The following is a 21,993-nucleotide window of genomic DNA, read 5'->3' as shown; positions in this document are numbered from 1 at the left end:
CCCATGGGGCTGCGGGAGAAGACACACACCCTGGACCCCAGGGGGTTGTACAGGGATCGGGTGCAGCCCAGACCACGTGGGGAAGCGCACAGGGGAGGGGGGAGGACACGCGTGTGGGCAGGTCACTCACTCAGTGCGTGGCTGCCCAGGCCTCCGAAGGCGGCGCCGCCCAGGCTGCCCAGGCCCCCGAAGGTGCTCGGCCTGCTGAAAGGGTCTGGGGGCAGCGGGCGGCTCAGGGGCCTGCGTGGCTCCTGCCAGGCGCCCTCCCCTGTGGCCCTGGGACCTGGCAGGTGCCGGCTGTGCAGCGGGAGGGGCCCAGGTTCTAGGGTCACCTCCCCCCCCACACACCTCTCCCCCCCCCCGAGGTTTTCCGAGGCCACCCCCAGCACACCCCCCAGCACACCGACCTCGGGCACCTACCTGCCGGGTGGCCCGTGGGCAGGAAGCTGCCGGGATGGGCTGAGGGGCCGAAGTGGCCGGCGGCGGGATGGGCAGCACCTGGGGGCAGGGTGGAGCCCGTTCCAGAAGGGGCTCCGGGTTTCTCTAGGAACCCCACCCCCCTCGCGGGGGCCAGGCAGGACCCCAGGGGCGCACCCCCGGGCAGAGGCGGGCCTTCGTGGGCTGCCCCAGTGCCCGTGATCGAGACCCCGACAGAAGCTAACGGACGGCCCGGTCACCGGCGGGTTTGGTCCTGGGCCTGTGGTCGGGGCCCGAGTTACGGCTGCGAACGGCCGCCCGGCACACGGCCGCCCCCGAACTGAACCTCGAGACCGCCAGGCGGGGTGCATGCCCTTCACTCTAGGGTGTTTCTGTGAAGACGGTGACGGGGGTCCCCCAGCTCCATCTCTGGGCCCCCAATCATGGACGCTCGGGTTTCCTGCAGGCGACTCCACCCGACACGGCAGCGTCCCATCCCCACGGGCCCTCGGCTGCGGTTAAACGCGCATCTAAGTGACTCACAAGTCAAAGTCAACCCAGAAGCAAGAACCAGCCCGCCCAGTGCTGACGGGAACGGTGTCAGGTGGGGGTGCAGCTGGGGAAGGGGGGTAGGGAGGCAGCGCCGGGGAAGGAGGCACCTGAGGAAGGGCCGTGGTGGACTCGGGACGAGACAGCACTGACCCCGGCCAGGGCAATGCCCGGCAGGCGGGTGGGCACCGGGAGGCCCGGCCTGGGCTGGGCGGGGCCTGCCCTGGGGGAAGCAGCTGAAGAGCAGGACCCCTGGGGGCAGGCAGCTCAGACTCCAAGCGCCGAGGCCACGGCCTGGGCCCCACGGAGCATGGCCTGGGGGTGCCAGCCAACAGGGCTGTGGCCACCATGGACTGGGGCCCCGGGGCTGCAGGATCAGACCCTGGGAGGCCGCTGCTCAGCTGGGTCTGGAGGCCAGCAGAGTGGCCGACCTGGTGACCCTGCACCCCAGCCCCAGCCAGGTGACCGGGCTGGCCTCACAGACCCCCACGTGCATGGGGACGGCAGGGGCAGCGAGGGGAGAGAGAAGGGGGAGGGAGATGCCACCCGGGCAGCTGGGGGGGAGGAGCTGTGGCCGAGGCTGTGCCCGTGGGCGGCTCTGGGGCCGGAGGCCTCCCCTTCCTCTCAGAGGAGGGGCTGCCGTGCAAACCCTGGGCCTGAGCTGAGCCCTGGAGCCTGCAGCGTGGTCCATGCACACAGGAGCCCACGTGCCCGAAGCCTGGGCGCGGGTCCCGAGCTGGTGCGTTTGATGCCGGGAGAACGGCTGATCCCGCTGCCGCTCGCCCGGCCCACCCGCAGGCCGTTGGCTAAGTCGGCTGTCCTTCACTGTGACATCTCAGCCGTGGGGGTGTGTACGCTGAGTCCTAGTCCTGCTAGGGAGTCCTCGAATCTGGGGTGCACCCGGGGACCCCGACAGTGTGACTGGTGTGGCTGCCGGCGGGGGAACACGGAGTCCGGGGCAGTTTCTACTCCAGTGAGAAGCCAAAACCCTCCCAGGGAGGGAGGCCGGCTGGGAGGGCATGGGGGAGGGGCGATGGCGGGAGGAGTAACAGGTGCCCCCCAGCCAGCCGCAGCCCCAGGCGGCCTTACCTGAGCTGGAGAAGAGGGGCTGGGCCCGGTCGTGCGGGTAGTGGACTCCGGGCAGCAGGCTCGGGGCGGGGGGCCTGCTGAGCACGTCCAGCTTGGTGCCCACCTCCAGCTTGTGGGGGTCCAGCTGCATCTGCGGGGACAGAGGTGTGCGGGTGCTGCCCCCCCCTCACCCAGGAACCTTGCTCGGAGCCCCCAGGGCAGGGCGCGGCGCCCGAGCTGGGCCCTCACAGGAGCCCCCCTGCATCTCAGTCTGGTCTCCTGTTCGTGGCTGAAGCTCAGGTGCCCGTCAGGGAGGGTGGGGCACAGGGTCAAAGGCTGCGGGGAGGACTGGGGCATCGTGGGACGGCACAGGTGCGTGTCCACCCCACCCACAGTGTCCGCTCCTCCCACCCCCAGGCCTGGGTCACCTGGTGACATGGTGGCCCCACCCACAGGGTCCCGTCTCCTCCCAGCCCAGCCCAGCACCAGGTGAGGAGGCGGCAACCCCTGAGGGTCAGGGGGCAGGGCTCACCTTCAGCCGCTGCTGGTGGTGGTAGGTCTGCCAGGCGATCTGCACGTGCACCGCGCACCACTTCCCCGGCTTCTGCGGAGGCGGCGAGCGCTCAGCGGGCCTCCTCACCCGCCCCACCCCTGGGTCCTGGTGTCACAGGGCGCTCAGGGCCTCCCAACAGGTACCCAGAGTCCTCCCCGGCCGTGGGCCCTCCCCTCCCCCAGGAGACCTGCCCAGGCTCACCCTGACTGCTGTCCGGTACGGCTCGGACACCTGTGGCCGGCAGAGGACAAGCGTTAGGGGCGGGCTCTGCCGCAGCCCAGCCCCGGGGGAGGGGGGACGCTCCCAGGGAGGGGGGACGCTCCCAGGGAGGGAGGGACCATGGGCCCAGCTGCACCTACCCCGGGGCCCTTCGGCAGCAGGGTGTGGACAGCGCTGGTGCGGCCCGTTACCTCGATGGGGTTTGAAGTCTGAGGGGAGAGGACAGGGTGAGGCTGTGGAGCCCAGGCCCGACAGCACCCATTCCTGAGTCGCCCTGCACGCCGCCCCTGGGGGCCTGGCTCCGGCCCCTGCATCCTGGGCTCGGGGAAGGGGGGGGGAGGAAAAGGCTCTTGACAGTGAGGTGCCGGGGCCAGGGCTGGGCCGCAGGGAAGGGGAGCAGAGGGAGCCACCTGCCCCCTGGCCGTGCCCTGCACTGCTCCCCCAGCCTGAGCACCGCTCTAAGCTGCTGCCCACGGCCCCACTGAGGGTGCGGGGTTTGGCCTCGAGGCTGAGTCCCAGGAGAGGTGTGTGTCCGGTGCCCTCCCACACTGCCACCCCTGCCCCTGGGGACACCCCCGGCCTCCCCCCACCAGCCCCAGGTGGCCCCCCAGGAACAGCCGGTACCTTGGGCTGAAAAGCGCCCTGCAGGGACCCGAAGGGGCCTGGGTGTGGGAGCAGGGAGGGCAGTCCCGGGATGGAGGGCGGGAAGGACGGGAAAAACTGCAAGAGAGGAAGGGGGGGGTCCAGGCTCCAGCTGAGCACTCGGGTCCTGGGGGACACGGCCCAGCCCTCGGGGCCCCCTCCTGCATCAGGACACCGACAAGACCTGTTTAGAAGCACCAATGCCCCACCCCGCAGCCCCAGCCTGGCCCGGCGCCCACAGGGGCCAGAGGCAGGGCCACTCACGTTGGAATGTCGCAGGTAGGGGCTGTCCAGCGTGGGCGTGTACTTGTCAAACTAGAGGGGAAGAGAGTGAAGGGTGAGGCCGGCCCTGCACACTGAGGCCCTCCAGGGGCCCGTACCCTCCACCCCGCAGGCCCTGACGTGGCCATCCAGCCTCCTGGCTGGGCTGCAGCCAGCTGACCAGGGCTCCCGAAGCACTCGCCCGCCAGGCCTTCTGCTGTGGCAGCCGAGACGGGAGGAGGCGCTGCACGTGGGGGCATAGAGCCCGGGGGGGGGGGGGCGGCCCAGCTGGGGCAGAGCCCGGGGGGCGTGAGGTGGGGTGGGGTGGCTGAGTGGCCTCCCCCGACAGAGCAGCCGGATCATGAGGCCAGGCCCTGTGGCCTGGTTCCCGTGGCCACTCAGTCCTGTCAGGGCCGCAGACCCGCTGTCCGGTCGCAAACTGAGACGTCCGGGGCCCCGTGTGCGGACAGCGGCCCCGAGGCCACGTCACGGCGTGTGAACGTGGGGCGCCTGCCCAAGCCCAGGGCGGGGACTAGAGCAAGACCAGGAGGGGGCGGAGCCAGAGGGGCAGAGAGGGTGGTGTCCGCTGCGTGCAGGTGAGAGTGTGCCTGCCGTGTCCCGCCAGCTGGGCCTACGCACCGGCGGGGGTGCGGCGGGCGGCAGGGCCGGCGTCGGGGGCAGCCCCGCGGGGAAGGGGGCGAGTGTGTGTTGGTGCTGGTGTGTGTGCTGGTGTGTGTGTTGGTGCTGGTGGAACTCCGCCCGCAGCAGAGCCGCCGGGCCCAGGGGGGCGCCGGGCCGCTCAGCGCTCTGGACCAGAAAACGCGCGTTCAGCTCTTGCCTGAGCAGCTCGCGATCTACAAGAGAAAAAGAGAGAGAGACAGAGGCGCGTCGGCCGCGGGCTCGGGCGGGGCGAGGCGGATAGTCACCTGGCACTCCCGGGTTCGGCAGGCCAAGCCGTGGTGGCCGCTCGCTAGGTGCGGGCCCCAGGGTGGAGGTAAGAGAGGGGCCTGTGACCAAGTACCAATCAGAATCCCCGCATGAGGCTGGCAATACATGATTGGCGGGCTGAATGAGATCAACAGGCTGGCATCTAAAGGCAAGAGAGAAGACCGTGAGCCCGGACCACGGCCGCGGAGCTGCGGGCTGGGCCACCCAGACCGTCCTGCCCTCCCGGCACTGAGCCGCCCAGCCGGGCCGCTGGCTCCGATGTTTACAAAGACCGGACAGGAGGCCCGGGGAGAAACACGAGTGACCTAAACCCGACCCCAAGGGGCACCTGCCAGAAGCAAGCAGGGAGGGGCCCGCTCATCTCAGACCCCTCGGCTGCTCCCGGAGGCCCTCGCCCCATAGGGATGGAGCAGGAAGAGGCCAGCAGGCTCTGGGCAGCTCCAGGCCCCGCCCCCGCTGCCTGGCCAGCCCGGCGAGGGCTCCGGACGGAGAGGCCGTGTCTGCACGCAGCCCACCTGTGTGCACAGAGGCCTGGCAGGGGGACCCGGGGAAGGCACCTTCTGGGCCACGGGCGTTCGGGGCTCTGGTCAGGCAGCACTGGGCCTGGCGCAGGGAGAGGCTGTGCCTGGGGGGCCGCCCCCGCCCCCAGCCTGCCCTGCCACCTGCCCAGGAGTGAGCATCCCAGGGAGGGGGCGGTGACCCGGACCTACCGGCGGGGTGTCCCGGGAGGACCAGGCTGTTGGCCGGCAGCGCCGGGGGCGGGGGCAGTGTCGGGGGGGCGGCGAACATGGCCGCGTGGTGCTGGTGCTGGGCCTGGGAGCGGAGCGCCAGGTGTGAGGTAGACAGGTGCGCGCCCGGCCCGAGCGGCGACAGGGACGCGTGCTTCGCGAGCCCCAGGCTGGCGCTGCTCCTGCTGTCGGGATGGGGACTCAGGGTCAGCGACTGAGGGCGCCCCACCGGCCAGCCTGCCCCCGGGGTCTGCGCTGAGCCCCACCCCCGCCCGGCCCCACCCCTGGTCTGCGCCCCCCACACGGGCGGGCCAGGGCCTACCTGAGGCCCAGCAGGCTGTTGTGCGCAGCCTGGCCGTGGCCGTGGCCGTGGCCGTGGCAGTGGCCGTGGCCGTGGAAAGCGCCCAGGGGGAGAGGCACGTGAGTCGGGAGCGGAGCCCGGGGCTGCGGGGGCGCAGGCGGCGGCTGCGGGGTGAGGCGGGGCAGGGCGAGCGCTTCCTTCTTGATCAGCGGGCTGGCAGGGGCGCCGGGCACCGGGCCGGTGGAGGGCACGGGGCTGCGCACGGAGGGCAGGAAGGGCAGCTCGGTGCTCAGCTCGCGGCTGCGCTCCAGGCCCGAGATCTTGGGTGCCAGCCCGGCCTTGGCCTCCGACGTCTCGCCTAGCGTGGGGCCTGTGGAGAGGGCCCCACGTTTAATGCGGCCCAGAGCCTGCGAGGTCACAGCCGGGGCCCAGCCCCACCGCCCGCATCCGGGGCCAGCGGAGGGCGGGCACAGGCCCGCGTGTTCTCGCAGCAATCCCAGCTCGGGATGCTGTGACCCCATTTGGCAGCCGCCCCGCGACCCCGTAATTCCTGGCTCTGGGCTCAAGTGACCAGCCGGGGACCCACGGCCACGGTCGCCGCTGCACGTCCCACAGACCTGCTCCATCGGATGGGCCTCCGACGGGAACACTGTGCCCCTGCGTCCACGCAGGCCGCGGCTCGGGGGAGTCCGTGGCGCCAGCCCCCCACGGGGCGGGGAACGTCGGCAGCTGGTCGGTGCCCAGGCCAGGCCACCTGGCTCTGACGGAGACCACATTCCCTGCTTCCCCGTCTTTCCTCGCGACTTTCTCTGGGGGACACAGCCTCCTCCCCACAGGGCCCAGCTGGCCCCTGCTGACCCCGGAGCATCTGGTCCCTCCCCGGAGGCTGGAGCCAGGCCCGGGGTGCCCTTACCTTTCTCGGCTGCCGGGGCAAAGAGCTTCTCGGAGCCCACAGACGCCTGGAGGAGAGAGGAGGGTCAGAGCGAGAGGGTAGATGGCCCCGAGCCCGGCCCTGGCGCCAGGATCAGGTCTGGGCGGGTTCCTGAGCCCGCAGCCCCCACGTGGGAGGGTGGCCACGCCCAGGCCCGCTGCCAGCACGCGGCCGCACAGGACACTCGGCCCTGCTCAGCGGCGAGAGGGCTCGGCGTGCCCTGCCAGGTGGGCCTGGTGGTGGGTGATGGAGCAGAGCCCACGGTGCCCCCCACCCGCAGCCAGGACGGCAGGACACGGCCCGCCACGCCTCAGACCTCCCTGCACCAGGCATGCCACAGGCCCAGGGCCCAGGGCAGCGTGGACGACTGGGTTTGGGCAAAGAGGAACGTCCCCCCCTCGCCATCTCCTCCTGGGGAGGCAGCCACGCGAGGGGGGTCGGGGTCGGACGTGGCCCTCGATGTCTGGCGGGAGCCCCCCATAGACCTGTACCCCTGGCTGCTTGATTTTAAACACCTTCCTGGAGACGTGGGCCGCGCACCATACCATTACCCGCTGAAGGCGTACAGCCGATCGGTTCGCGTGCCGAGCACCCTCACCGTGACCACGTCCCACACTCTCGTCACCCACGCTCCGTCTCCCAGCCCTCCCTCTGCTGGGGTCTGCAGGTCCCCCCCCTGGACTTTCGGGTGCACAAGGCAGCCAGGGGCTGCTGTGGGTGGGCTGAGTGAAGGGCCAAAGGTGCACCCCACGAGGACATCCCCGAAACTGGAACCAGGAAGAAAAAGGAAGCAAATGCAGTTCTGAACACGCAGCTGACGACAGGCAGGGCAGGACCTGGCCGCCAGGGACACGACCCGGTTGGCACAAAGGTGGGAGGGTGCCCGACAGGGAGGGGGCAGCACAGGCCCCACCTCTCTGCCCGACTGAGGGGGGCAGCAGAGGGTCACCCCCACCTGTGACCCCTCACCCCCCCACAGGACACAGGCTCAGTCCACTCCTACACGGGCACCACAGCTGTGACCTCTTCCCGTTGGTTTTTTCCAGCACCTTCTACAGGGTGAGTAGCAGCTGATAGTTGGTAGAGCCCTGCTGAGTCCCCATGGGGGCGGGGGCTACCTGAACTGGGGGTCTGCAGGGGAGGTGGGCGGGGTGTCAGCGCTGGGGGCACGGGCATGCCTGCCCGCCTGCCCTCCCAGTCCCAGGCCCCTTCCCTCGGGCGAGCGCGTGGCAGCCTCTTCCCTGTCCTCAGGGTCCCCGGCCTGAGACCCTGCCAGGGGCTCCCCATCTCCGGTGGCTGATGGATGAACTGATGAGCTCGGGCCGCTGGCAGCTGTCACCTTCCTGGGCCGGGCCCTGGGTGGGAGGTGCTAGAGGGAGGGAGGGGCTGAGGCCCTGCCCCCCACCCCAAGACAGTGGCCAGGTCTGTGGATCTGGGGGAGGGGGCGCCGGGGAGGGGAGCTGGTGAGAGTGGGTGTGGTTTGAGAGCATCACTGGCCCAGCAGCCAGGTCAGAGGGACCTGCAGACCAGTCCCTCAGAAAGCCCAGGTCGGGGTTGGGGGCGAGTGCATCTAAGGCCGCAGGATTCCCCCCCCCCCCGCCCCTCCCCAGTTCTGGTTCAGTTCAAGGACCCAGCCCAGAGCACCAGATCCCAAAGCCCGGGGGTGGTGCCCAGGCCCCAGGAGAGCCAGGGGATGAGGGCAGGGGTGGGAGGGGCGCCCTCAGCCCCCTGGGATTCCGTCCTGGCCGGGGCTCTCCCAGCTCCGGCAGTGCCCACGTCCCGCTGCCGAAGTTAAAGTTTGCTCAGGGGCCCTGGGCAGGGGCAGGTGGGCTCCCCCTGAGGCCCGGCACCTGGCGGGGCCCAGCCACGCCCACGTGGAGGTGAGGGCCCCTCCCAGCGTGTGCACAGCGGCCGCCGCACCCAGGTCCGGGGTCCTTTCTATCTGCAGGGACCCGACCCGGGACAGTCACTTCCTGGGATTATCTACTGAGACGGGACCCGGGAGCGGCAGCCACGTCCTTCCCCGCCCCGAGCCGGTGGGGGTGGGTCACTCCAGGTCAGTGCGCAGGCGGGAGGCCCCGGCTGCAGGTCAGGGCAGCACTGACGTTCCTGGGGGAGATGCCCGGCGGCCGCCGCGCTTTGTCTGGAGGACCCGACCGGCTGGGCAGCCTCGGCGGAAACACGCGCCCCGCCCCAGACAAAGAACTCCGCCTCGGGCAGGGCAGGGCAGCGGCCGGGGCCGGGTGGCCGGCGGGCGCCGGGGCGCAGACAAAGGCGCGCCCCCCACTACGCCAGGCCCCGCCTCCGCCGCCGGGCCCCCCAGCCGGACAGCACCCTGCGCCCGGGGCGCGGTCAGAGGCGCTGGGTCTTCCCGCGCCCGGCTCCTGAGAGAGACGGGGACGCAGCACGGGGGCCCCTCCGGCATCTGCTGCTCTGGGGAGACGGCTGCTCTCTGGACCCGGCCCCCCGAGTCCTGGGTCCTTCCCCGAAGCCACTGCCGCGAACTCACCGCGGGCGCCCGGGGTCCGGCGCGCTCCGCAGGCGATCGAGGCGAGTCCTCCGGCCGGAGCAGGAGCCGGGAGGCACGGATGCGGGCAGCGGAGCGCGGGTCCCCCCACCCCGAACTCGGCCTGTCGGGGTGCCCCTCCCGCGCCCTCCTAGCCGGCGCCGAAGGTCCGCCGCGCCGCTGGGGCTCGGGGTGCTCTGCGATGCTCGGGGCCCCAGGCCCGTCGGGCGCGGCAAGGGGCCCGCGGCGGAGGGCGCACGGCTGGGCACAGACGGAGGCGAGGAGCGCGGCGGGCGGGGCGGAGGCGGGGCGCGGGCAGGCCCGACTAATCCAGCCCCGAGGCGCGGATCTGCCCGCCGGGGCTGCTGCTCGGTCCCGCGCGGTCGCCACCCCATCGCTGCTACCAGGTCAGGGCACGCAGCGGCGAGTTCGGTGTGGGCCCGACTCCTCCCGGCTCAGGGAGTATGGATGCCCCTACGCCGTGTACCGAGGGGGAAACTGAGTCAGGGAGCAGCGAGGTCAGGGGCTGGAAGGATGCCAGCTCTGCCCCCCCTGCGCCTGGTTTCACCGTCTCCCGCCCGGGGATGCGAGGGGGAGACGCCAGCAGGCAGACACCCCGGCCCTGGCGGGCAGAAGCCGGTCCGACCCCACTCCAGAGCAGCAGGCAGGGCCAGGCCACCCCGCGGGGGGATGTGGAGAAACCCACGCAGGCCACTGGGATGGAGGGTGCCCCCTCGAAGCTGCTGTGGCCACGAAGCCGCTGGGCGTCTCTCAGGAGGTGGACTTGCTCAGCTCATCCCAGGTCAGGGGCTCGGGTCAGCGCCCGGAATCCTCGCCTCCGTCCCAGGCCACAGGCACCACGAGGGCCCGGTGAGCAAAGGAACCGGGCTCGGAGGGTCTGGCTGCGGGAGGCTGGCCGGGGGGGCCTAAGGGCTGTCCTCGGAGGGCCCAGCCGTCCCAGCAGCCCAGGAGCTGCCAGAGGCCGGGCAGACGGACATCGCTGAGGGAGGGCTGTGGCCACAGGCAGGGATGGAAAGGAGCGCTGGCCGGCCACCCAGCCACCCGGCCGGGCCCCTGGGGCAGACGGCAGGCAGCCAGCCCCGGCCCGGCTGGCCACCTAACGAGCCCACACCATTTTCACCCCACATTTTCCCAATAAAAACGCAGTTAGACCAGAACCACCGTGTGGCGGGCGGGCGGGCGGGCCACCTGGCTGCACGGCGGCTCCCCACCAGGAGGGGGGAGGACCATGGCGGGAGAGGACTGGGGTGGGTGGGAGGTCTGCAGCGCTGACGGGACAGGGGGTCAGGGGCGGGGCCTGGTGCATCAGGAGGGCGGCGGGCACTCCCAGGGGAGGCTGCGAAGAGGTCCAGCCTCCAGGGCTGCTGCTGGCTGAGGGGAACCTCAGACCCTGGCAGGTGTGGGACCAGCGGACTGGCCAGAGCAGAGCCCAGGCCTTCCTGTTGCCCATCCGGGGCCCTGGGGGCCCCCGCCTGGCCTGCTGTCCCCGGCCCAGCACCCGCTGAGGCTGCAGACAGACCGGCACAGCAGCTCCCCGCTCTCTTGCCCACCGACCCGCACGTTCGGCTGCCCCTTCTCCTGGCCTGTCCCCCCAGCAGCCACGGTGCTCCTGACCGCTGGTTCCACCCTCCGTGCGTGAGGGAACGGGACAAGCCAGCCTGTCCCAACGCTGTGGGCACGAGTCCCAAGGGCCCAGCGAGGGTCGGGAGGTGCCCTGTGGATGCCAAGCAGCTGCTTGAGGCCCGGCACCGCTGCTGGCGATGCTGGTCTCCCTGCCCGCGCCCTCGCAGTCACGTACTGGAGATGCCTGGGGACACGTGCCTTCCTGCCTGCACCAGCCCCCAACCCAGGATCCGTGACCGGCCTCACCTGGCCGGTGCCAGAGAAAGGAAGTTGGGGTGCCCAGAGGGCAGAGGCCCTTCTCTCTGCTTGGGGCGGGGGGTCCTCACAGGTCAGCCTGGCTGCAGTGGGGAGAGGGGACGGGGGCCACCTGTTCCGAGGTCCCAGGCGAGTGTCCACCGGGCCTGCTTGATGGGCCTGAGGGGTTACTCGCTGCCAGAGACCAAGCCGGGGAAGGAGGCGGGAACTCAGGTCTCTTGCCACCCAGCTGCTCACCACCCCCAGTCTGGGGCCAGCAGTGTCCACGGAGGACGCTGAGGGCTGGACCACGGCCGCACGGTGCTCCTGCAGCAGGAGGGCTGGGCCCTGCGGACACTCGGCGAGGCCGTGCGCAGGGACCTCCCGGGGTGGTGGCCGGATGCACTTGGAACAAAACCTGAACTTCACGCTGTGATCTACGCCACGTGGCCCTCTGGGCTCGCCCTCTGCTCCAGCCCACGGGACGCTCGCACCCTCGTCCCTGCCTCGCCGCGCGGAGGTGGCCAGCCCTTCTGATCAACAGAACAGAAAACGGTGCAAATGACACAGCTGGTCAACAGCTGCCTCCTCGGACCCAGAGGAGACTGAGGGCGGGAGCCACGTGCCAGGGACGGCCACAGCGACAGGCAGGAGCTCGAGGCTCGTGGACGGCCGGCCAGCCTGCAGGCCCACAGCTGCGGTCACTGTCGAGTTTGGTTTCTGTTACAGCAGCAAACGCAGCTCCTGACTGGGGCCGTGCGCAGGCGGCTGGCCCCTGCACCCCAAAGTCAGGAGGGTGGGCTGGGAGTCAGAGCTGCTGTGAGGGACGTGTCCTGGCTGGACCCAGGGTGCAGGGAGGGATTCGCCGAGACCAGCACTGACTGGGCCAGGCAGGCGGAGCTTGTGGGCAGCAGCTGTAGTGACGGCCGAGGGGCCCGCGGACGGAACCGCCAGCAGCCTCCGGAGCCCTCCCTCTGCCCCTCAGAGCAGCCCTCGGCGTCAGAGAGCATTTCCAGAGTGGGTTCCAGTTAAAGGAGGTGCTGAAGGCGATGCTCCCGCTCAGCCCTCCCCCCAGGTGCCCCATCGGACTCATTACAGACGGGTGACAGACAGCTCCTCGCAAAGACACGTCCCGGCACCCAGGCGCTGCGGCAGTGGGGACCCACAGGCGTCCCGCAGGCCCCAGGGTGGCGGAGGGGAGGGCCCTGGGCCTGAGGACACGGGCCACCTCTGCCACCTTCCCCACGGCCAGACCAGTGACGCCCCCTCAGGGCTTCGGGGCCAGCTCCCCGTGGAGGCCGGCCTGGGCACCTCAGACCTCGCCTGTCCACACGCCCCTCCGCCCCCTCCCAGGCCTTGGGATCAAACACTCGCTCTCGGCTGCCCACCCCCATGGTGTCCCCTGGGCCCAGGCACCCTCCGCAGCCTCTCCACAACCGCAGGGCTTGTCCACTGAGCACGGGAGGACCGCCCGCCTGCCCGCCCGCCCACGCTGGGACAGCGCCTGTGGACACGGCCGGGACACGGGTACCAGACCTCCCGACAGAACTCACTCCGCTTCACAGAAACCTGCCCCAACGCCAGGCGGTGCTCAGCAGGCCCTCCAGTCCGCCTCCCGCGGGCTCATCGTGCCCAGCCCCCCTGGAGGGCCCCCACAGGCACGAGGGGTCCCAGCCCGCCCGCCTCCCAACCGGCGGCTCCTCAGTGGGACATGCGCTTGCTCTCCGGCCCAGGTCCCAGCTGTGACCAGGTGCCCGACCCCACAGGAGACCCAGGACCTCTCTGCCAGGTCTCCAGGGCCACCTGGTCTCCAGGGCCACCTGGGGTCGAGTCAGCTGGGGGATCCGGCAGGGCTTACCTTGTCGTCCCCGTCACTCTCGCTGTCACACTGTGGGGAGAGAGAGGGGAGTTAGTGCCCACGAGCCCCACACGTGGCCAGGCGAGCTCACGGGGGGCCACAGGGCTCACACCAGAGCGGAGGGGGCGTGGGCAGGACGAGGAGCCTCAGGCCCGGGGCGGGGGGGGGTCCTAGGCCAGGGGACCAGGAGCTCAGGCTGCAGGGCCCCTCCTCACCCCGGCCCAGCGAGCTCTGACGGAGGCACGGAGGGCGAGACCCCTGGGGAAGGTGAGGGGTCAGGACAGGCCTGGCCAGAGGCGCCGCCAGCAGGGAGGGGGCCGGGGGGCCACCCACTTGCCCTGGAGCCGTGCCGAGTGGAAGCTGCCCCAGGTTATTAGCGCCGCTGGTTAAGGAAAGACTGTGACAAACACACAAACCTGCTTCTCTCCGACAGTCAGTAGAGCTTTAGAGAGAGACTGTTCTAGAAGCCACAGCACTTCCCCAAAAGGACAGAGAAGGAAAGCTCTTCCCAGCAACTGCCATCAGGACACCACGCTCCCATCGAGTGTTACGTGGCTGGAACACCTCCCTGGGGTGCCCGGGTGCTGGCCCCGCCCCGCACTCCGTGGTGGCCACTAACCCAGGCCACCGGGCGCTGTGGTGGCACGGACGTGTGAGCAGGGGTGGGGAGAGCTGGGGGCACAGCGGGAAGGCAGGGAGAGCCCGGAGAGGGGGCTGGAGAGGTGGGCGGGGACATCGCCGCTCTGGAGCAGGAGGGAGAGTCGGGTGGTGATGGCACCTCTGGACGGTCCTGTGCCGACTGGGGGAGAGGGGTGGGGACCTGGGGTCCTGGCCTGTGGGGCGTCAGGAACCCCTGACCACGCAACCGCTGGTGGAGCTGCCAGAGACCCCCCCAATGAGGCCTCTTCCTGCTTAATTAGCGGCTCTAAGACCTGGAGGGGAAACGCACGTCCATCAAGCCTCGGGGTCAGGCCTCGCGCTCACGCCGGTCACCGGCCCAGAACCACCCTGGCCCTTTCCCGTCTCTCCCCACAGCCCTGGACGTCCTCGGTGTCACCGTGAGAGCCTAATGACCCGACATCACGGAGCGGGAGGGTGCTCTCCGGCGAGCGAGCGCACGGACCCTATAATTAACCACAGCACACGCCTGTCAGCCAGCACGGCTGCAGGAATTCACATTATTAAGTCCTACAGGATTAATGTTTAACTGCAGTGGAGTTGGAACTGAACGAGGCAATTAATCAGGGCAAGGAGAAAGAGGTCTGTCTTCCAGGACCTGCCTGCAACGGGTGTCCTTCAGGGGTCAGGCTGGGCTGGGCGACCCTGGGGAGAGTCCCTCCCTGTGGGTGGGGTCCATGGAGGAAGGGCAGACCCCAGGGGATGTGGGCTCTGGGGCGATGCCGCTGATTCTGTGCTGCCCTCTACGCTGTGCAGCCCTGGTCTCTGTGCCTGTTGATGCTTCTGCAAACCAGAGACAACAGCCCACCTGCCGGCTGGTGTGCGGCTCAGAGGAGTGGATACACGCAAAGGCCAGGACAGTGCTGGGCTCGGCATGACATAGTGATGGTATCTTCATCACATGACCTCCATCACCACCAGCATCACATGACCTCCATCACCATCACCACCATGACCTCCATCACCATCATGCCCATGACCTCCATCACCATCACCACCATGACCTCCATCACCATCACCACAATGACCTCCATCACCATCATGCCATGACCATCAGCACCACCACCTCCATCACCACCATGACCTCCATCACCACCATCACGACCATGACCTCCATCACCATCATGCCCTCCATCACCATCATGACCATGACCTCCATCACCATCACCACCATGACCTCAATCACCATCATGCCCATGACCGCCATGACCTCCATCACCATCACCATGACTTCCATTACCATCATGCCCATGACCGCCATGACCATCAGCACCACCACCTCCATCCAATGGGGCCTGGCAGAGACACCTCCTAGTGCCTGCAGCACCTGCGCACCTGTGCCTCACCCACCACTGGCCTGCAGGGGGGGAGACACTGATCCCGTCTCCAGCAGCAACAGAAACGGGCCTCCTTCCGTGTGGCGTTAATCACGGCTTCCCCGAAGCCTGGAGGAAGGCCCGTCTCCCATTTCTCAAAGGCATGGAAATGCACGCTGAGCCCTGGCCCGGGCCCTGGGCTCCCTCCGCTGCTGCAGCATCCGGCCGGCCCCGAGACGCCTGTGGGTGGGGAGAGGGCCGGGGGTCTCCGTGGAGCGGTGCGGCAGAGCAGCCAGGGGGCTGGGCTGCGGGTGGTCAGGGCCCCGCCCCGAAGAAGCCGCTGAGGCCCCTCCCAGCTCCCCTCAGGTGACCCCCCTCAATCCAGGAACAAGGGCTGAGGGGCAGTCACAGCCAGACCAGCCTGGGACCCGCTCCCACTCAGCCCCGTCCCTGCAAAGGCCCCGGCAGCTGAAACCACCAACACCAAAGGACCCCAGGCCTGCGTGTGAGCGGAAGATGCCGCGACACTCAGCTCACCTGCTGAGCGTGGGGGCCAGAGAGCTAGCTGCTGAACGGCTGGTGCTGACGCCATGCCCTGGGGTACCCACGTGGCCTGAGGCCCCGAGAACCCCAGGCAGCACAAGTTCTTGGTGTGAGCGTGTCTTCTTGCTCATGTGTGCCACATATGAGCCCACCGGCCTGTGTGTGTGTGTGCATGTCCCCAGACATGTCGAGGCATGAGGCGTGCCCTGAGGCCTCTCACACGTAGGCACCTGGGCATCTGCCCAATGGGCACTCTACCCCAGTGTCTGGGCAGGTGTCCCAGTGTGTGCGTGGCACCTGGGCACTCAGGTGACCCGCCATGGGGCCACGTGTTCCCACGCGTGTGGCTGGGAGTGCAGTGGGTCTCAGCACATGAGCTCTTGCATATCCAACACTGCTCCTGGGAGGACGTGGGGGAAAGAGTACCCGCCCATCCACGGGGACCCCCTGCCCTGTCCATGAGTCTGTGGGCTGGGGGGCAGAGGCCACCTGAGTGGCTCAGCAGGGGGCGGGGCTGGGAGCAGCAGGAGGGGTCGTGGGGAAAGGCCAGTTTCCCCCGGGGTCTGGGCTCCGCCCGGTGGCAGCCCAGGCCTGTGTGGCTGGCAGGAGGGGGCAGGAGACAGGGCCCCTGGCGTCCCGCTGGTGGGGGAACCACCGCGGACCCACTGGCTTACAATGGGGGGCTGAGGCAGCGGTTGGGCACCACAGCGACTCCTGACTCCTGCGAGGCGGCTGGGAGGGGCCTGAGGCCCAGGTGTCACCCAAGGGCCCGGCCCCTCAGAGCAGGAAGTCAGGCTGCGCCCCGTTAGTTATGCAGAACCCCGGCTCACTCGGCCAAGGGTGCTTGGGCTGCAAAGCAAGCAGAGCACTGGTCGCCCCGTGAGCGAGCCGTGAGGCTGTGCGGCTGAGAGCCCAGCGCAGGCACCTCCGCCAGGCAGGGCGAGTGAGAGCCATGCAGCAGAAACCCACGCGCATGACCTGTCCCAGGCGGGCCAGCGAGGATGAGGGCTGCGTCGGCCTGACCAGGGGCTTCCCTAACGGCGCGAGGCCCACCCCTCACCGCCAGCCCCTCAGCCTCAGCCCCCGGGAGGGGGGGCCAGCCAGCCCAGGAGCACGTCCACTGCCGAGGGCGCCTGCTCCGTGCCCCACGTCACCCCCGAGGCAAACCTGAGTCCGTGTCTCCACAGGCCGGGGCCCCACTGTGACTGGGACACAACACACATGCACAGAGACACGTGCACTCAGTCACACGCGTGTGATGGGCAGGGTCCGCCTTTGCCCGTGTGCCACTCCTCTGGCTCCTGCATGCACTCCTCTCTGACCCCGCTAACCTCTCCTGTCCCCAGGGCCTCCCTCCGCAGCTGCCAGGAGAGATTGCTGGGTTTTCCTCAGCCTTCGGGCCTGGGGCCTGGCCAGTGCTGGCTGCCGCGAGACTCAACCAGTGCGTGGGGACGGCCCACAGTCGCCACCCCAGCGCCTTGTGGGGGGCCTCCCACGCTCAGGGCCAGGCCCCCGGGGCAGACTGGAGGCTGGCACCAAGCCCACCTCGCTGCCTCGTTCGCAGCTCCCCCACAGCCCGCGGAGCCCGGGCGGTTAATGGGCCTGCGTCACAGAACGAATAAAACATGGCCGGCCTGCGCCCGCAGCTGACCTGTCGCGGCGTCGACTGTATTAATCCATTCTCGTGCTGTCAGACTCGAAGCGCTAACTGCCTATGAATTATTTATCGACACAGGAAGTCTTCACCAGAGCAGAGCTAGCGTTAACCCCGGAGCCCCGCGGCCCGGCTGCCCCTCCAGCTGGGGCTCCTGTGCAGGTGCCGGGCCTCGAGGGCCCGTGGCTTGTCCGGAGCACCCAGGTCTTGCTCCAGGGACAGGCCACGGCTCAGGCACAAGGGGCGGCACGGGGGTCCGAAGCTGGTGGGGCCACACTCAGTGGGATGCCCACGCGGGCACCCTCCCACCCAGGGCCTTGGCCTCTGGGCGCCCTGAGCGGCCCCACAGGTGTAGGAGAATCGCCCAGAGCTGAGCACGGGAAGCAGCGAGGCGCAGGAACACGGCCATGCGTGGGCGGAATCTCCATGTGCCCGGAACCTCTGGGCGAGTGGCCAGAGGAAGGGCCATGCCAGGCTCGGGGCAGGGGCGTGTGCGTGTGCGTGTGTGTGTGTGTGTGTGTGCGTGTGTCTGGGTGGCTTCTCCTGCAGTCCCCGAAAAGTGATAGAGCTCAAATCCACAGCCCACCAGCTGCCTGACCCCACACCGCCCAGTGAGAGCTGGGGGGGCAGGGGGGCCGGGGCACACCTGGGCCTCCCTGTCCCGGGCCTGCTCCCTGGGGTGTGGGGCTTTTAAAGACGTTGGAACTGCCGACTCATGGTTTTCTCACAAACGCGTGCCCTCCTGCCCCTAAATCAGCCCTCGCTCGGCCGAGCAGAAGCCAGGGCACAGGCACCTCTCCACCAGGACAGCGGCTGAGACCTGCCCGGCTGCGTCCCCCATGGCCCCTCCACACCGGGCACCCCGCCTGCTGGCTGGTCTCCGTCTAAGCCCCGAGCAGGTTGCCTGCTTTTCGTCTGCTCTGCCTGGGGGTGCACAGCGGTTCCCGCCCAGACCTCCTTCAGGGGGACCAGCCCCCCCTGCTCCTTAGGGGGACCCCACGCTCAGGGCCTTGCTGGCTCCTTGCCGCCCCTTGCACTCATTGGCTTTATTCACCATCTTCTCCTTTTTTTTTTGGTTAATCCTCACCCAAGGATATTTTTTCCACTGACTTTTAGAGAGAGAGGGAGAGACAGAGAAACATGGATGTGAGAGACACATCAACTGGTTGCCTCCTGCACGCACCCTGACCGGGGCTGGGGTTCAAACCTGCAACCCCCAGGTACATGCCCTTGACCAGGAATTGAACCCACGACCCTTTGGTGTGCGAGCCGGCGTTATAACCACTGGCCAGGTCACCATTTTCTCCTTTAGACCTAGAGGTTGTAGGGTCGTCACTGGTGACAACGTCCACCTTGAAGCTGTGAGGACGGGAGACTGCCCGGCTGGGTCACCACAGGTCAGAGGTCACCACATCCCGGGCATCAGGGCTGCTGCCCTGTCCCCCACCCCCACTCCGGTGTGGAGTGGGGGGGGTGGGGCCAGGTGCCTGAGGGGGCGGGGGGCCAGGTGCCTGAGGGAGCGGGGGGGGCCAGGTGCCTGAGGGGAGCGGGGGGCCAGGTGCCTGAGGGGGCGGGGGGCCAGGTGCCTGAGGGGGAGGGGGGCCAGGTGCCTGAGGGGAGCGGGGGGCCAGGTGCCTGAGGGGGCGGGGGGCCAGGTGCCTGAGGGGGCGGGGGGCCAGGTGCCTGAGGGGAGCGGGGGGCCAGGTGCCTGAGGGGGCGGGGGGCCAGGTGCCTGAGGGGAGCGGGGGGCCAGGTGCCTGAGGGGGCGGGGGGCCAGGTGCCTGAGGGGGCGGGGGGCCAGGTGCCTGAGGGGGCGGGGGGCCAGGTGCCTGAGGGGGTGGGGGGCCAGGTGCCTGAGGGGGGGCATGCTGCTTCTGGCCTTCGCAGCCTCTAGATCCCCATTTTGTTTCACAGGGAAGCCCCAGGCCTCTGTGTCTGCGGAGACAGATCACGTGTCCTCGGTTACAAGCAACCGGATTAGGAGAGTTCCTCTGACTAGTACGGGGCTGACAGCATCTGAGGTCTGTGCGGGCTGCGAGCGTCTGGGACGGAAGCCGCTGAGGATGCGCAGGAGCTGGGGGTTTGCTGGGGAAATCTGGGCAAATGAAGCCCCGTGAGTGCCGTCTACGAGCCAGGTCAGAGGGCAAATGCCCAGCGCTGCCTAGAGTGGGAAGCTGCTGGGCAAGGGAGGACAACCACACACACGCACAGGTGACACGGGCACACGGGTCTCAGAGACATACGCACACGGGCACGCCTGCAGAATGACAGTCACACACACACAGGTGACACAGGCACACGGGTCTCAGAGACATACGCACACGGGCACGCCTGCAGAATGACAGTCACACACACACAGGTGACACGGGCACACGGGTCTCAGAGACATACGCACACGGGCACGCCTGCAGAATGACAGTCACACACACACAGGTGACACAGGCACACGGGTCTCAGAGACATACGGACACGGGCACACCTGCAGAATGAGAGTCACACATACACAGGTGCATCCACACCACACCCAGACACTTACATGCAGATACACATGTGGGGCATGCACACACCCACTCACACATGCATGCGCAACTGCTACATCCACAGACACACAAGCAGATGAACAGGCATGAGGGGCCCAGAGACAAATAAAACTTCTAGGTGCAGGCAGACACGGCCCCACCAGGGCCACACGAAGATGTGCATGTGCTAGACACGTCAACATGTGAGCACACGACATACCAGCCACACACATGCACGAGCGCGCACGCGCGCACACACACACACACACAGAGGAGCGCAGCCTGAGGGCACGCTGCAGCCAAAGGCTCCCTGGTGGAGTGCTGGGGTGCTGAGCAGGGTCACCTGGGCCGGGGCCTCCAGCCCGTGGGGAGACGGCCTCACCTGCTTCCACTTCTGAGGGCCAGACTCCCACCTGCACCCCCAGGCCAACCGGAGAGGAGGGCCCCAGGGCCAGGCAGGGAGTGTGGGACACACCTGCCCCCCAGGGCCTAACCCCCCCACGCCCTGGCCTCAGCAGAAGGGCGGCCACGTCCCTGCCACCACCGGTGGCTCCCCCAGTGGCCGTGGGGGTTAAGCGCCAGCAGCTGGCACGCTAATTACGGTTCTTCCACGAGAAACCTCAGCAGCGCCTGGGAGACCGCGGGTGCCACAGCGACTGGGAGGCAGGGGGCCCGGGTCTCCGATGTGGCAGAGGCTCCTCGGGGACCCACGGGACCCAGGCACGCCCCCGCCCTGCCAGCTGCTGGGCATGCCAGCCCCCACTGTCCTGGTCACCGCCCGGCTCTCCCCGTCCGGCTGGCATCACACCGGGGCGCCGATGCCTCCCGCCCAGACCTGCCTGCCTGTGCTGCTGGGGCCAGGCCCCGCACAGCTCCCAGGCGCCAGCGGTGACGGTGACCGCGAGGACTGACGCGCACCAGGCTGCAGAGGAGGGTGGGTCCTTCCCGGGAACACTGCCGGGCGGGGGGGGGGGGGGGGGGGGCGCTGGGGCTAATGGGTCAGTCACACCCACAAAAAGCCGCCCTGCAGCTCTGAACTCGGTAAATCAGGGTGGGCAGGCCGGCCACCAGCGGCACCTGGCTTTCACCTGGCACCTGGCTTTCGGAGCTCTGGGCTGCTGACACTTGAGGGAATGGGCTAATGTCCGGGGGCGGGGGGGGGGGGGCAGGCTGTTCGGGATTGGACGGGATTGGGGGCAGGAAGGGGAGCCCTGCACAGCCAGCCTGCCCAGGCCAAGCGAGGTGCTGGGGAGCGGGGGGGTGGGGTGTCACTGGGGAGCGGCTGCTCCATGCCCAGGACCCCCAAGTCCAAGTGCCACCTGACAGGACCCTCTCCCTCGGAACCTCCGCCCCCTCGGCCCATCTCCAGCCCCGTGCACACCCCCTTCGGGCCAGCTCTGCCAGCAAGACCCCCTGGGTCCGCCCCGGGCAGGGTGCAGATGGGGGCTCGGAGGGGACAGGACATGCAGGAGAGGGACAGAGGGTGGGGGGACAGGGGGGGTAATGGGGGGATGGGGGGACTTACGGAATAGCCTCTGCCCGACACGGCCTGCGCTGAGCTCTGCGGAAGGAAGAGGACAGCCGTAACCAGGGTAACCATGGTCGCAGCCCTGCCACCACCCGCCCTCTGAGGCCCACCCGTGGGCCCCGTCTGAACGGTCAGGGCACCCCTGTCCCTGGGCGTAGGTGCCGTGACCCAGAGACCACACCCCGGGCCCCGGCGGGAACCATGGGTTCGGGGTCAGGACCGAGGACACAGCTGAGCCTCAGACCCAGGACCCCATTCGGACCTTCGCCCGGAGACCTGGATGGGGCACAGCCATCACCTCAACACAGAGGCGGCAGAGCCCCAATCCCTCCACTGAGCCAGGTGTCGCCCCGAAAAGGGTCCTGAGTTCCAACGTGGCTCTGTCCTCATGGGGCCCACCCTCCCAGGGCCACTTGCCTTAGGGGACACCCCTCTGTGCCTGCCTCTCAGAGACGGGGGGGGGGGGGGGGGGGGGAGGCGCGGGAAGGCTTTCAGGGTGAGCTGTGGCCTGGAGGCCGTGGGAGGAAGTGCTTCGGAGGTGGGTCTCACCCCTGCCTCACAGGAGGCCCCCAGGCACAGGCTGGCGGGATGGGGCTCAGGGGGGACCCGCAGACCAGGGCCCAGAGCACACTGGCACTGAGCCGAGTGCTCCCTTCTGCACAGGGACCCGTCCAGCCTGGGCTGCCGCTGTGGGACCCCCCTCCCCAGGCAGACCCTGCCAGGTCCTCACTCGGCTCCTGGGGTCCCTGCTGGGCACAGTTCACCCCGGCAGCCCTACCTCCTGCCCAGAGTCCACTTCCTGCCTCCAGGCCGACACGTAGAGCTGGAACTAGGGCGGCCGGTGGCCGACAATTACTGGCCTATTTCCCATCTTGTGGGAAAGACCGAGCAGGCAA

General features: G+C 69.2%; 1 protein-coding gene across 4 annotated transcripts in view; it reads right to left on the bottom strand.

The window, feature by feature from the left end:
- FBRSL1 (fibrosin like 1) overlaps nucleotides 1–21,993 on the bottom strand; it is a 37,960-nt gene that overhangs the window by 2,071 nt on the left and 13,896 nt on the right. The window contains exons 4-18 of one of the 4 annotated variants that reach the window (XM_079762637.1): nucleotides 21,095–21,130; nucleotides 12,860–12,889; nucleotides 6,600–6,645; nucleotides 5,708–6,056; nucleotides 5,368–5,570; nucleotides 4,731–4,799; nucleotides 4,349–4,563; nucleotides 3,713–3,763; nucleotides 3,431–3,526; nucleotides 2,947–3,015; nucleotides 2,789–2,818; nucleotides 2,567–2,638; nucleotides 2,056–2,185; nucleotides 421–498; nucleotides 131–214 (exon numbers count right to left, since the gene is read on the bottom strand). In XM_079762637.1, the coding sequence (XP_079618763.1) occupies nucleotides 131–214; nucleotides 421–498; nucleotides 2,056–2,185; nucleotides 2,567–2,638; nucleotides 2,789–2,818; nucleotides 2,947–3,015; nucleotides 3,431–3,526; nucleotides 3,713–3,763; nucleotides 4,349–4,563; nucleotides 4,731–4,799; nucleotides 5,368–5,570; nucleotides 5,708–6,056; nucleotides 6,600–6,645; nucleotides 12,860–12,889; nucleotides 21,095–21,130 (1,558 nt within the window). Of the gene's footprint in view, nucleotides 1–130; nucleotides 215–420; nucleotides 499–2,055; nucleotides 2,186–2,566; nucleotides 2,639–2,788; nucleotides 2,819–2,946; nucleotides 3,016–3,430; nucleotides 3,527–3,712; nucleotides 3,764–4,348; nucleotides 4,564–4,635; nucleotides 4,800–5,367; nucleotides 5,571–5,707; nucleotides 6,057–6,599; nucleotides 6,646–12,859; nucleotides 12,890–21,094; nucleotides 21,131–21,993 lie in introns of all 4 variants that reach the window. The other 3 variants (XM_079762638.1, XM_079762640.1, XM_079762639.1) reach the window with 3 other exon arrangements.

Source organism: Cnephaeus nilssonii (genome assembly GCF_951640355.1).
Source record: "Cnephaeus nilssonii genome assembly, chromosome: 22".
Classification (NCBI taxonomy): domain Eukaryota; kingdom Metazoa; phylum Chordata; class Mammalia; order Chiroptera; family Vespertilionidae; genus Cnephaeus; species Cnephaeus nilssonii.
This window is presented reverse-complemented; position numbering and strand designations above follow the sequence as displayed.